The 13,675-nt window shown below is 46.4% G+C and overlaps 1 protein-coding gene across 1 annotated transcript; it reads right to left on the bottom strand.

Moving 5' to 3' along the window:
• Positions 1 to 3,065: 3,065 nt before the first annotated feature.
• Positions 3,066 to 6,957, bottom strand: LOC142255838 (olfactory receptor 5V1-like). The gene is made up of 2 exons (XM_075327286.1): positions 6,743 to 6,957; positions 3,066 to 4,029 (listed from the first exon to the last, which is right to left on the bottom strand). The coding sequence occupies exons 1-2, from the start codon at positions 6,955 to 6,957 to the stop codon at positions 3,066 to 3,068; spliced, it is 1,179 nt and encodes a 392-aa protein (XP_075183401.1).
• Between the last annotated feature and the right edge of the window lie 6,718 nt (positions 6,958 to 13,675).

Below are 13,675 nucleotides of genomic sequence, written 5' to 3'. Positions count from 1 at the left end.
AGCATCAGCCTCTCTGTCCCCAGCATCAGCTTCTCTGTCCTCAGCATCAGCTTCTCTGTCCCCAGCATCAGCCTCTCCGTGTCCAGCATCAGCCTCCCCATCCCAGCCTTCCCCAGGATCAGCCTCTGTCCTCTCAGCCTCCTCCAGCACGCCGTGCTCCTCTGCCGACACTCACAGATCCGATCGCATACACTCACACACACCCACACACACCCACCCGATCGCATACACTCACACACACCCGATCGCATACACTCACACACACCCGATCGCATACACTCACACACACCCGATCGCATACACTCACACACACCCACACACCCCCACCCGATCGCATACACTCACACCCACCCGATCGCATACACTCACACACACCCGATCGCATACACCCACACACCCCCACTCGATCGCATACACTCTACACTCACACACACCCGATCGCATACACTCACACACAAAGACACACACACTGACGATATTGCACATACGCGCTGATACTCACAACATCCGGGGATATCACATGCTTCTGGCCATGTGATCCCCCGGCAGGTCCTGGAAGCTCACAACAGCACAGTATCGCCGCCGAGAAGCAAGCGATATCCCAGGATGTTGTGAGTATTTGGATGTGATGTGATGTGTGTGTGAGGGTGAGTGTGATCTGATTTGTGTGTGTATGTGTGTGTGTGTGTGCTGTTATGTGTGTGTATGTTCCGCAGCTGCAGGACCTTGATGTGTGGATGCGATGTGATGTGTGTGTGATGTGTGTGTGAGAGTGAGTGTGAGCCGGTGTACACTGGTAACTATGATACACATCGGGTAACTAAGGGACCTTAGTTACCCGATGTTTATAATGGTTACCAGCTTTCACGGCCTCCGTCAAGATCCCAGCATCGCAAGGTTATGTCTGGCGCTGCTGGGATCCTGACGGAGCCGGTGTAGAAGCAAGCGATATCCCAGCATGTTGTGATGTGTGAGGTGTGTGTGAGAGTGAGTGTGAGAGTGAGTGTGATCTGATGTGTGTGTGTACTCACCTGGGAATCGGAGCTCCGTGTCAGTTGGGCCAGAGCGAGCGTGCATTGCGTGAGGGGGGCGGGGCCTGCAGAGAGCCGGGGCGAGAGGCCAATCCGTGTGGGGGGGCGGGGCCATGGCGAGCCCAGCGGCCAATCAGCTTTGTGTCACCGTAAGGACACAATTTCGGAGCATGACAGACAGACAGACAGACAGACAGACAGAATAAGGCAATTATATATATAGATATATATATATATATATATATATATATATATACCCAGAAATTTTCACTGCAAATTATGTGTATACAGTGTAACACTTGACTGAAGGATCGGACTACATATAGTTTTCTTTTTTGTAATCAGGAATCCACATAAACCTATATACCGCATTTTTTTGTTTTTAAGACATTGGATTATAAAATGCACCCCAAATTCAGAGCAAAAAAAGGTGAAAAAAATGGGGTCCGTTTTATAATCTGGTGGTGTCTTACCGGAGGGGGCAGCAGCGGTGGTGGAGTGGAGTCACAGGAGGCAGAAGCAGTGGGTGTTCCAGAAACTGTAGGCTGTGCTGGGGCTGCGGCAGAGGCTGGGGCTGCGGCAGAGGCTGGGGCTGCGGCAGAGGCTGGGGCTTGGGCAGTTGTGCTGGTGCTGGGGCGGTGACGACTGGAGGCAGTGAGGATTTCAAAGAAATGGCCCCCGGAGTCAGCACAGATTGAGTTCTCGTGCTAGTGGCAGCCCATTGCAGCAGCAATAGTTTTCATCAAGGTGAATGTCTACTTTATTTCTTCTACTTTCAGTTCACCCGCTGTGTATGTCCTAATCTAATGTATAATGTTCTTCTGTCAACTCTACTGTCTTGTCAATTAAGTAATTCATGTTATGATTTAAGTTGTGCTGCTGTGATACCATAATTTCCCACGGGATCAATAAAGTGTATCGTATCGTATCAGTGGCAAGCTGAGATCTCAAGCAAGCGCCACCTCCGGGTGCCATTTTCTTTAAGTCCGCTGCTGGGAGATCAATGGGGTGGAGGCGGTGCGTGCACAGATGAGAGCTTGAGCCGAGAGCTCCACTGCACATGCACCGACACCAAGTGGCATTATTTGAAGTCCTCACCGCCTGCTTCGCAGAGCCAGTCCAGCTGCAGGAGACCCCACACAGCCGCCCCAGCACCAGCCGCCGGAGACCCAGCACAGCCGTCCCAGCACCAGTCGCCGGAGATCCTGCACCAGCCGCTGGAGACCCCACCCAGCCTCCGCAGCCTCAGTCGAGCCACCACATCCCCTGCACAGCTGCCGCAGCATTCCTCTTGCGACCCCCTCTCCACCACCCCGGTAAGATACATTCAGATTAGAAGATGCACCCATCACTTTCCTCCCAAATGTTTTGTAGGAAAATTGCATCTTATATTCCTAAAAATACGGTATACGATAAATACATGAAGAAAATTTACAGCTAAAATAATTTACATTATTTTTTGTTCTATTTGTATTTAAACTAAAAAATAATTACAAGTAGATTTTCATCTTTATGCACTCTTATGCAGTTTGTATTTACTACATATGTTACCATTAAAACACTATTTTGAGTGGATTTATATTTTCAGTTTATTTTATCTCTTTGACTTTGTTGAATGTCAGAATTTATCAGTATACTATAATCCATATACATTGGCCCGATCCATCAAGGCCAGTTATTTTCTCACTAGGCTTGATGAGGGGGAGTGGGATGCTCCTGATTCATAAAGTGTCGTTGGACACTTCAGAAATCTTATACCAGTCCCTGTCTGGAGAAAGAATTCTGGAGTAAAGAATGTCCCAGTCATAATTTAGACATGCCATGGCCACTTCATCTTCAGATCAACGTGTTCTAATCTCTAATTCACTTCTATAGATTCTTGTGTACATTGCGAAGGGAGGACCATCACTCTAAAAGACCATTTTGCTGCTTTTTAGGTGGTAGACATGATAAAGTTTTTTTGGGATAAAACATAAGTGCTACTGTGATTTTTAGACTAATAAGTAATTTAGCTGTTTTGATCTTGTAGTTTTTTTATTTATTCATCTGAACAGACACATTTATTGGCATCTGAAGAACTTTTTTCAAGGCTCTCTTCACTTCTTTATTTCTCAGGCTGTATATCAGAGGATTCAATAAAGGAGGGACAATACTATATAGAAGAGATGACACGCGGACAACGATGAAGGAATCTCCAGAAATAGGTCCATTGTAGTTTAACATAGAAGTTAAGTAGAATACACTAACAACTATGAGATGTGAAGAACATGTGGAGAAGACCTTCTGTCTTCCTTCAGAAGAGCGGATTTTTATGATAGTAGCAATGATATGTATGTAGGAATTTATCACAAGAAGGAAAGGAGACATCCCAAGAAATACGGTTACCACATGTAACAACACTAGGCTGCTCTGAATGTCGCTACAAGCTGCTTCCAACATTGGAAGGACATCACAGAAGAAATGATTGATCTGATGATTTCCACAAAAAGTCAGCTTGAAGGTCATCAAAGTGTGAAACACAGCATTCAACAATCCACAAATACAGCATCCAGCAACGAAGCCTGAGCAAAATTTCCTATTCATAACTGCATTATAACGAAGAGGATTACATATGGCTACATATCGGTCATAAGCCATCGCAGCCAGGAGAAGACACTCAGATCCGCCGAAACAGACAAAGAAATAGAGCTGTATGAAGCATCTATAGAAGGATATTCTCCTGTTACCTGTTACAGCATTGACTAGCATAGCTGGGAGGGTAACCGTAGAGTAACAGACATCTAATAAGGATAAACCACTCAAGAAGAAATACATTGGCATCTTGAGATGGCTATCCACCTGGATGATGCTAAATACAGCAAAATTCCCAATAATGGTTATGGTGTAGGTCACTCCAATTAAAAATGAGAAAACTATGTGTCCTTCTGAAAATCCTAGGAGAATGAAATCATCCAAAGAATTATTATTACCCGTAGCCATTGGGTCAATCATCTCAAACCTGTGGAAAATTACAATCAGTTGGTTAGAAGCCACATGCAATTGGGTGGGGTCAATAGTAGCTGTGTATTCCTGGCCACAAAAAGTAGTCAAGTATCGGCGAATGGGGAAAAATATTGAACAATAACCCTTAGGCAGATTTTCCTATTTATTGAACTAGTGATCTATTGCTACTTCAACTTTTAGAACCCAAGTTCATCAATAAAGAATTTTTGGTCATCTATTTTAGTAACAAAAAAAAAAAAGAAAATTTTATTAGGTGGCATCAGGTTTGTCAAAATTAAGTCTTTACATACATTAGGCAAGGATCTCCTCAAAAGTCTTCATTTACCATCCATGCTGTATAGTTCTGTACAATTCTTATATTATACCTCTATGTGCCTCCCAGCTAATATTGAGGCATTGCTGATATGAAAAACCATAGGTTGGTATAAAGTGACTATGATTCCAAACTAATACCAACTACTTGTGCTGTAATTAAAGTTTCTCCTTTTGTAGTAAACATTTTTTGTGCTTGGAAATTTTCACCACATCCGTCCTTGGACTTGAGGTGTATGAAAAAGCAAAAAATAAGTAAATGCATTAAAAATACTTTAATTAAACAAAACATTTTCTTTGTGCAACTTGCTTCATAAAGTGGGAGGTTTAATTGTATTGTTTTATGTTATATTTGATAAAGTTAATAAAAAAAGTCAGTTATTTCTAGCTGGATTTTTGCAAATGTTTTAACCAAGTAGGAAAAAAAAATATATAAAAAAAAATGTATATTTCACTGAGGCATTTTATCAATGACATTTACTTTACCTCTGTTGTTTCTTCCTTAAATTATTTTTTGATAGTTGATGCTTTTTCCCATATGAATAGGTAAAACAAATAGGGGAAATCCATTTTAAGCAAAATTACTATTTTTATTTTCAATGAAATATGACTGATTCTGGTAGACTGTGTTTTCTGCTTATAAAGCTTTCTCTTATGTGAATTTTGCTATATTTAACGAGTTACAAAATAGCTCATGGAGCGACTCATTGGGGAGTTACGTAGACGACATCCAGAGAGACTCCATGTCCCAAAGAAGCCAGAAATCATTAAGATCAATTATTTCTATAACACAGGTCTACTTTTATATTAATTGGTTTAATATATGTCTGAAATTAGGGAATAGATGTTTACATCAATTAAAATAAAATACATTTTACAACCTCTATTTACATTGTCTTTAAATGGGTCATTATGATGGGGCAATCCATTAAAAAAATTAAATAGAATTCTGTATTATTAGCTATTGTACCATAAGCATATTGGCATGTTAAGGGGTTTCCCTAGCTTGGTTTCTCTTTCTATCAACCAGTTTAGAGAATTGCATTGGTAGACTCAAGCCATCCATATTTCTTGTGTACTGGTTGCAGCATGGAAAATTCTATATTTTTGCAATTCCCCCTGAACTTCTTAGAAAAATCAAGAAGAATATAGAGTGTGACTGATGACACTATTTTTAAAATAACTTGGATTAAATAGAATGTCATTTTTGGGGAGGGGGGCAGATGTGGTGAAAAAGGGAGTGTAGACATGATATAGCTTAGTTGTAACACCAAATGCCTCTATAGGCTTGTGCCTTGTGAAATATAGCATGTACAATGTAAATACCCATTGGCAAAATGTTTTTCAGTTTAACAGTATACTGCTGTATTAGGCGGTGTAGCTGCAAACCAGCCAGAGTGCCCAAGATGACCTTTATCCACTTCCAAACTACAGGGCAAATAAAGCAAGTGGCATGGTCTCATGAATAAAACGTTCTTTTAAATCTTATGGAAGGCTAGGTGACATTGGACTGCTTACCTGGGAGAGCAGAGTAATCTTTGGCTTCTTCAGCATGTGGACTCTGCAGCAGCTGGTTACAGGCTTTACTTCTGGTTGTGTGATACACAACCCAATAAAGTGAGGACATTTCCTTTTTATTTTTAATCCTTGTTACTGGGTAAGACCCTATTGCGCTCTTTTCCCTCCAGCATTTTACACTGCAGGTAGACACAAACTTTACTATATCTCTATGCAACCTAGGCCACCAAAACCGAAGAGAAATAAGGTCACAGGTTGCTTTAATACCTGGGTGTCCTGCTAGGACTGCACTATGATGGTCCTTCAAGATTTTGAGGTGCAACAGCAATGGAGCAAACAATTTATCTGAGGAACAAGAAGCAGGGGTGTTCTCCTGAGCCTCTAGAACCTCACCCTCAAGCTCAGACCCAGACCATAGCCTACTGTAAAATATGAGTGGAATCATCCAAGCTCCCTCCCCCAGGAAAACTCTGGGACAAAGTGTCAGCTTTGACATTTTTCACCCCAGGGCAATAGGTAACCACAAAACTAAACATGAAAAAAACCAAGGACCACCTAGCTTGTCTAGGGTTAAAATGCTTAGCCAACTCGAGGTACATCAGGTTCTTATGATCAGTATTGACAGTGACAGGGTGAATTGCCCCATCCAAAAAGTGGCGCCATTCCTCAAATGCCAGTTTAATAGCCAACAGTTCCGTATTGCCTATGTCATACTTTTTTCAGCCGATGACAATTTCCTGGAAAAAAAGCACATGGATGCCACTTACTGGAAGACGGACCTTATGACAACACTGCACCAACCCCCACTTCAGACATCAACCTCAACAATAAATGGTTGTGAGACATCAGGTTGAATGAGCACAGGTGCTGTTGCAAACCATCTCTTCAGGGAAGACAAAGTCTGGCGGGCGAGATCGGACCATTTAGAGAAATCTGTACCTTTCTTAGTCGTATCCGTGAGGGGTTTGACAACAGATGAGAAGTTTCGGATAAACTTCCTGTAATAGTTGGCAAACCCCAGAATGCATTGCAGTGGTTTCAGATTTTTGGGGGAATCCAACTCCAGAACAGCACGGACCTTGACTGGATCCATCCGGAAACCAGCAGATGACACCAAGAACCCTAAAAATTGTACCTCCTGCATAGCGAACACACGTTTATCAAGCTTGGCACACAGTTTGTAAAACCTACCTGACATGTACCTGATGTGTCTTCATGTTGGACAAATAAACCAAAATAACATCCAAATTTATAACCACAAATCTTCCCACCAGATGATGAAAAATGTCATTGACAAAATGTTGGAAAATGGCGGGAGCATTTGTTAAACCAAAATGCCTGACCAGGTTTTCGTAATGCCCTTCAGGCGTGTTAAAGGCCATTTTACACTCATCCCCTTCTCTGATCCTAATCAGATTAGAAGCCCCCTTGAGATCCAACTTGGAGAACCATTTGTTCCCAACAATCTAATTTAATAAATCAGGGATGAGTGTAAGGGGATCAGGGTCACAAATGGTGATTTGTTTTAACTCACAAAAGTCTAAACAAGGATGTAAACCTCCATTTCTTTTAACAAAAAAAAACAGCTGCCACTGGAGAAGAGGAGGGTCAGATATGTCCTATAGTAAGTCTTTCCGTGATATAATCCTTCATAGCTTGTTTTTCCTGACCAGAAAGATTATACAGCCTAGTCTTGGGAAGCTTTCCCCAGAGATTAAGTTAACTGGGCAATCATACGCACGATGGTGAGGCAGATCCTGGTACCCCTTTTCTTAGAATACATCCTCAAAATCAGACAAAAGGAGGGTACTACTTTAGTGGAGACAGAGTAGATAATTGTATTTAGGCAATTATTTTTGCAGAAATCACTCCATCTGACCATCTCTCTAGACTGCTAGTCCACCATTGGATTATTCATAACCAACCAGGGATGGCCCAAAATGATGGGAGTGGGGAGACCTTCCAAGACATAACATGAAAGGAGCTCCTTGTGAAAACCCTCAATGCATAGATCTATATTATGCACCATTTACGTAAAACTACCCCGACCAAAATTCAATGGTAAATATGAGGATGGACTTAGCCAGAGTATTTCAGGAGAGGCCATGGGACCATATAAACCAAGAGTCCATCATATTGGCTCCCACCCCACTATCCAAAAATACAGAGATGGTCTCAGTTTTGTTGCCTATGACAACCTCAGCAGGTAGAATAAATGGAGACACACACACGGAGGATATATACACCCAGCTTGAAATCCTCTACACTGTCACGCTGTACAAAGGGCTGGAAAGATGTAGTAAAGCATATTCCCCACTAGGTGGCAGCAGAGTAAAGAAGGAGAGTCAAAGTAACACTGTAACAGAAAGGAGACTTAAGTACAGCAGAGTACATTCAGCAGGAAGTTCACAGGTGAACCACCAGGGGGCAATAGAGTAGTCAAGCAGTCAGTGTCAAGCTGGGAAGTCAAGACACTGCTGAGGGAGGATCAAGATCAGGAAAGAAAACAGAATCGAGGTTGGTGCAGAGGGAAACACAAAGGACACAGGGAACAGAAGACAAGACCGGAGGGTGAGGGGACACAAACACGGGAAGGAGGATGAACTAGGATGGGTAAACAACTAACAGGAATGGGAAGTCAGGGACTGGGACAGACAGACAAATGGGGGAGGGTACAGGTCAGGGCACAGTAACAAGGAATCAGATCAAACAGAACTATCACCAGAGCCAGTCATAAGCTGCAGAGCAAAACTATAATCAACACTGGAACACTGGTGCAGGAACCAGATATAGGGTCTCCTAAAACCAGAATGAGGCCGATGGAAGTTAACCCCTAACATGACCAGGTCTGGTCTGGGAAACTCTGGAGCAGGATAATACCGGTCCTGGATCATGACACACACAACCTGGAGTCAGAAGTTTTCCGATTATTTATTTTGTTTAGGACGCGATGGACAGGCCCCGGCAGGCTTCCCAGGACCCATAGAAGCAGTGTGAAACAGACGTCATCTTCCAGAGTGCCAACATCTGGTCTCGGACCCGCTCACCTTTTATGCATCTATAATAAAATAAGGACTTTTATACAACAGCGTGTGCCACAATTCTAGCTTCTTTTACGTTCATCTTGGCTGGACTAGTTCCCTTCTGGTGAGCACATCTACACAAAGCCTTTGTGGTTATTGGTTTTCTTGTTAAGTCCCAATAAAATGCCACCTATGACCACAGAAAAAACACACCCGTGACTTGCGGTGTACCGCACGGGATCCAGACTGAGAGGAAGCCCCACTAACTGAATGGGTTCCACAGAACTTATGGGAAAGACTTCAGCCTTAGGCATCACTTCATGGGGTGGAGTCACAACTGGTCTTTCACTGAGGCGTCTAACAATACATATGGCCAGAGCCATGGCGACCTCTAATGTATCCGGTGTATTATATAACACCAATGCATTCTTGAGCCTTTCTGACAGACTCTGGCAAAAATAGCTCCTAAGGGAAAGGTCATTCCACCTTGTGTCAATAGCCCATCTCCGGAATTCAGAGCAGAATTCCGCCATTGGCCAGTCTCCCTGCTGGAGCTTGCATAGCTGAGACTCAGTAAGAGAAAAACCATCAGGGTCGTTATAGACGAGACCTAGGGAAGCAAAAAACTCCTCAACCAACCGAAGCAACAGGGAATCGGTCGGTAGAGAAAATGCCCAAGACTGGGAGTTTCTCTGAAGGAGGGATAAAACCATTCCCACTCATTGCTCCTTACTCTCGGAAGAGTGTGGGCAGAGCATAAAGTATAGCTTGAAGGTCTCTTGAAAAACAAAACATTTACCTGTCCTCACGAAAATCTATCAGGGAACACCACCTTGGGTTCAGATATATTATAACTTTTAAGCAGACATGTGGCCCACTGCGATAGTTGCATAACCCTGGATCACAGGTCTGCCAGACTAAGGGGCAACCTGCTCTGTGAGGGCCTCAAGGTGAGCCTGTGATAATTTCATGCACGTGACTAGCAGGGTTTACCTAGTGCCTGGTAAACACCCAGAAGATGTTACCACACACAGGGAACACATGGGTCACGATACAATGGAGGCCCCTTCCACTTTGGACAGCGGTGAGGGAACACCTCCTGACCTCACCTCAAGATGACTCCTGAGCTCCCTAGCGTCCCTATACAGGTTCATGCAACCTTTCGGTGAGCCGGATACCTTAGGCCCTCAACTAGTCCTCCACTCATCCTGTCTTGTACGTAAGCCGACGAGATCACTAGACTTACCACTACAACACAGAAACACAAGAGAAGTAATACAAAGAGGGGAAATAGACATGCAAAGAACAAACACTCCAGGCAGCTTCAGTGCAGCAAACATCACTGCTGCACCCAATACAGCAGGCTCCTTCCAAAGTGGCCCACATAGAAATGAGGATTCAGTTTCTATCACAGGCATCACCTGATTAGATCACATGACTTAAATAGGGAAGGGGAGTGATCCCAAAGACCCACACCTGAGTATTGGCAGCTACAGCAGGCAACCAGGCAGGAAAGGGTGCTTAACCCCTACAGCACCACAAGCAAGGAAATGTTATCAAATAACAGTAGTGAACCTGCCAGCAGCATGAACCTGTGACCTTCTGACACCCGATTAATTTGGGGTCTCCCCCGAGTGAGATACACTCATGACAGAAGTTGGTTATTTCCAGCTGTCTGTCATGCCTCAGGATTTGATCCAGTGCTGTGTGGTTGGCTTCCTTTCTTGCTGAGCCACAGCCTGGTCAGTCCTTGTCAAACTGCTGATGGTCTTTTTCCTTTTAATTTTACATATAGTGGTCATCACCTGTTTTCTATTTACCATTATATCTGTTCAATCATATCCTGGGTGGTGTTATTTATTGCTCTCCTATTCCAGCCATTCGCTACTGGTTATATTCATTACTAAGTGCATTCTACTAAATAGTACCAGCCCTGCCTCAAGGGATTAATCAGTTGACAGAAACCACTTCATATTAGCTCTGTATTTTCTCTTTGGTCTAACCTGCGCCTATGTCGCGGGCGGAGAAGGGCGCTGCGCTCACCACGCTCGGGTCCGGCTCTGCTGCTGCTCGGTGGCTCGAGCAGTGGGCCGGATCCGGGGACTCAAGCGGCACTCCTCGCCTGTGAGTGAAAGGGGGGGGTTAGTGTGGTTTTGGGGATTTGGTCCGTGACGCCACCCATGATTTGTGGTGAGGTTGGGGCACCACCGCTGCTGTTGACGGGGATCCCGGGAGCGATGGCAGGGAGCAGCTGGGATGTTTCTCTCCCCTCCGTGGGTAGGGAGGTTGGTGGTCCCGGGGCCCGGTGAGGTGACGGGGAGGCAGGGTTGGCAAGGTGCAGGGTCGCTTGGGCTGCGCAGCGCGGTGCCGGACGGCACTGTAGTACTCACTCAGCCACAAATGGATGCAAAGTCTCTGGTAAAACAAACGGCTGTATGGACGGGTCCCGCAGCCGGCTGCTGTGGTTTCTCCCGTACGGTTGGTGGTGGCTGCCTTTCCCTGCACCTTTTGTGTATCTTCGGTCCCGATGGCTTCCCACCGGTAACCCGCTCCCCAGTGTGTATATGGGCCGGAGGAGCCCTTTTGCCCGCAGGCTCTGGCCCTGGGAACTCTAGCTGTGGCGGTAGCTGTATTTCCCTTGTGCTGGTTGGACGGTTGCCTTCAATCGGGTCTTGGCTGTTTGGAAACCCCTGGGGTTCCGGTCACTAACGGATTTGACCTGTATAACGGCGACTCCGAGCCTGGTCGGGGTCTGCAGGCCCTGCCGGTTTGTGCTGGCTTCACTTCGCTCCCCGGTTCGGTACCGGCGGGCCACCGCCCATCCCCGGTCCTACAGTTCCGCGTTGATCTGCCTCTCCTGCAGACGGCCACCATCGTCTGCCAACCTTGCTCAAGGTGCCCGGGCCACGTACCCGGACATAGTCAGTTTGCTCCACTACTACCACTTCCCTAACTGCTCTCGAGCTCTGACCGAGCTGAACTTCACTAACTTCCTTTCCCGCCTCCAGGACTGTGAACTCCTGAGTGGGTGGGGCCAACCACCTTGCTCCACCCCACCTGGTGTGGACATCAGCCCCTGGAGGGGGGCAACAAGGATTTGTGTCTGACTGATGTGCCTATCTCGGGGTGGGGGTGTCGTGTTGTAGTCCCTGTGACGACCTGGCTAGTCCAGGGCACCACATTCCCCCTTGGTTAAATGCAGACCGTCCACGGGCTGCCCGTCCATCACCGGTTTTATTTTTAACTGAAAAAGGTAAAAACATATGAAAACATTCAACAAAAGCATGTTTATGAATCTTACCTTAACGGGAGGCACGGTACTTTAACGTTACAAACACATTTTTATTAATAACGGTCGGCTTCCGCTCTCCCACCCAAACAACCTGGCCCTGATACTGCCCCTAAGAAGTGGGCAGCACCCCTTGACCCCAGTCCAGATCCAGGCTGCCCGAGTGGGAACGGGTACGATGTCTCGTACCCTACTGTCACTTCAGGGGACCTCACGTCCATGGGGGACCCCTGACCCCCGGAGGATTGCCACCGGTTGTGGTAGTGGCGGGCCTGGGCCATCACTTCCCTCCAGGCCCATCCTCCAAATCAGCCTCTCCGGAGGCGGCAACGGAATTACGCCCAACATATTTACATTTCCACTAGTTTGTGGGTGCCCTGCTAGTTCTCAGGCATGTTCATAAGCAGTTTCTTATGCAACGGTACAAAGGGTCCCTACGGGGACTACTTGCCGGCAACGGCCGGGTCAATCACAGTCGACAATCAGGTAAACTTCGGTTTGATTACTTTTCATTTAACAGGTTAACGGTGCTGGTGGTCCCAACGGGGACAACGGTGCAACGGAGGGACCGCTGCCTTACTTTAGGTCCACAACGCAGGCCGGATGAGGGGGCTGGGCCAGTTCTTGGGCCTCCTGGCCTTCTCTCAACTTGGTATCCAGGGCAAACCAGCCCCTCTCTCCACAGTGCCGCGTGTACGTGACTAAGTCGCCTGGGAGCAAGTTGTGGCCCGGGTGGCCCTCTGGCAGATGGGCATTAACGTCCCGGCGGGCCACAAACACTTCGGCCTCCAAGCCCGGCTCAAAAATAAATCCATACGTCGACGGATATCAAACCTTCTTACTTGCCCCTCATGGATCGGGCCCCGTACCCGAAAGGTGGCTCTGCGGAGGCTCTCCTTTTCCTGTATGCAGGGCCGTATTTGCCACTAGGCACCCGTGGTCCCGTGCCTAGGGCGGCACGTTGCGGGGGGCGGCACTTTCTGGCAGCAAAAAAAAAAAAAAAAAATTTATATAAATTTTTTTTTTTTTTTTTTTTTTTTTTTTACATCCCCGCCCCCCGTCCCTCCCTCCGCTACACTCGGCTGTGTTCGGGGGGGGGGGGGGGTGAGAGGGAGGGGAGGCGCACTTCTGTCTATTTAAATACATGGCGGGCGCCAGGCATGGTGAGCTGATTAACCCCGGAAGTTCCATCGCCTGCACTTTCGGGGTCAGAGGCGCGCGGGGCGCGACAATCAGCTGACTGCCCCATGCTGCAGCGTCCAATGCTGCAGACGACACACGCCACGGAGGAGGACGCGTCTGAAGCTGGAGCCAGCCAGAAGAAGAGCCAGCCAGAGCAGGGCGGCGGGCACCGGAGCAGGTAAGGCAGAGGCAGAGCCTAGAATGTATGGGCTCCTTACAGGTTAGTTGATGATCGTTGCGATGCCTCTTTTTGTCCACTATAATCATGCAAGGGGAGGCTGGGGGGAAAGAGGCTGAGGCTGAGGGAGGCTGGGAAG

Source organism: Anomaloglossus baeobatrachus, chromosome 11 (assembly GCF_048569485.1).
Source record: "Anomaloglossus baeobatrachus isolate aAnoBae1 chromosome 11, aAnoBae1.hap1, whole genome shotgun sequence".
In the NCBI taxonomy this organism is placed as follows: Eukaryota; Metazoa; Chordata; class Amphibia; order Anura; family Aromobatidae; genus Anomaloglossus; species Anomaloglossus baeobatrachus.
This window is presented reverse-complemented; position numbering and strand designations above follow the sequence as displayed.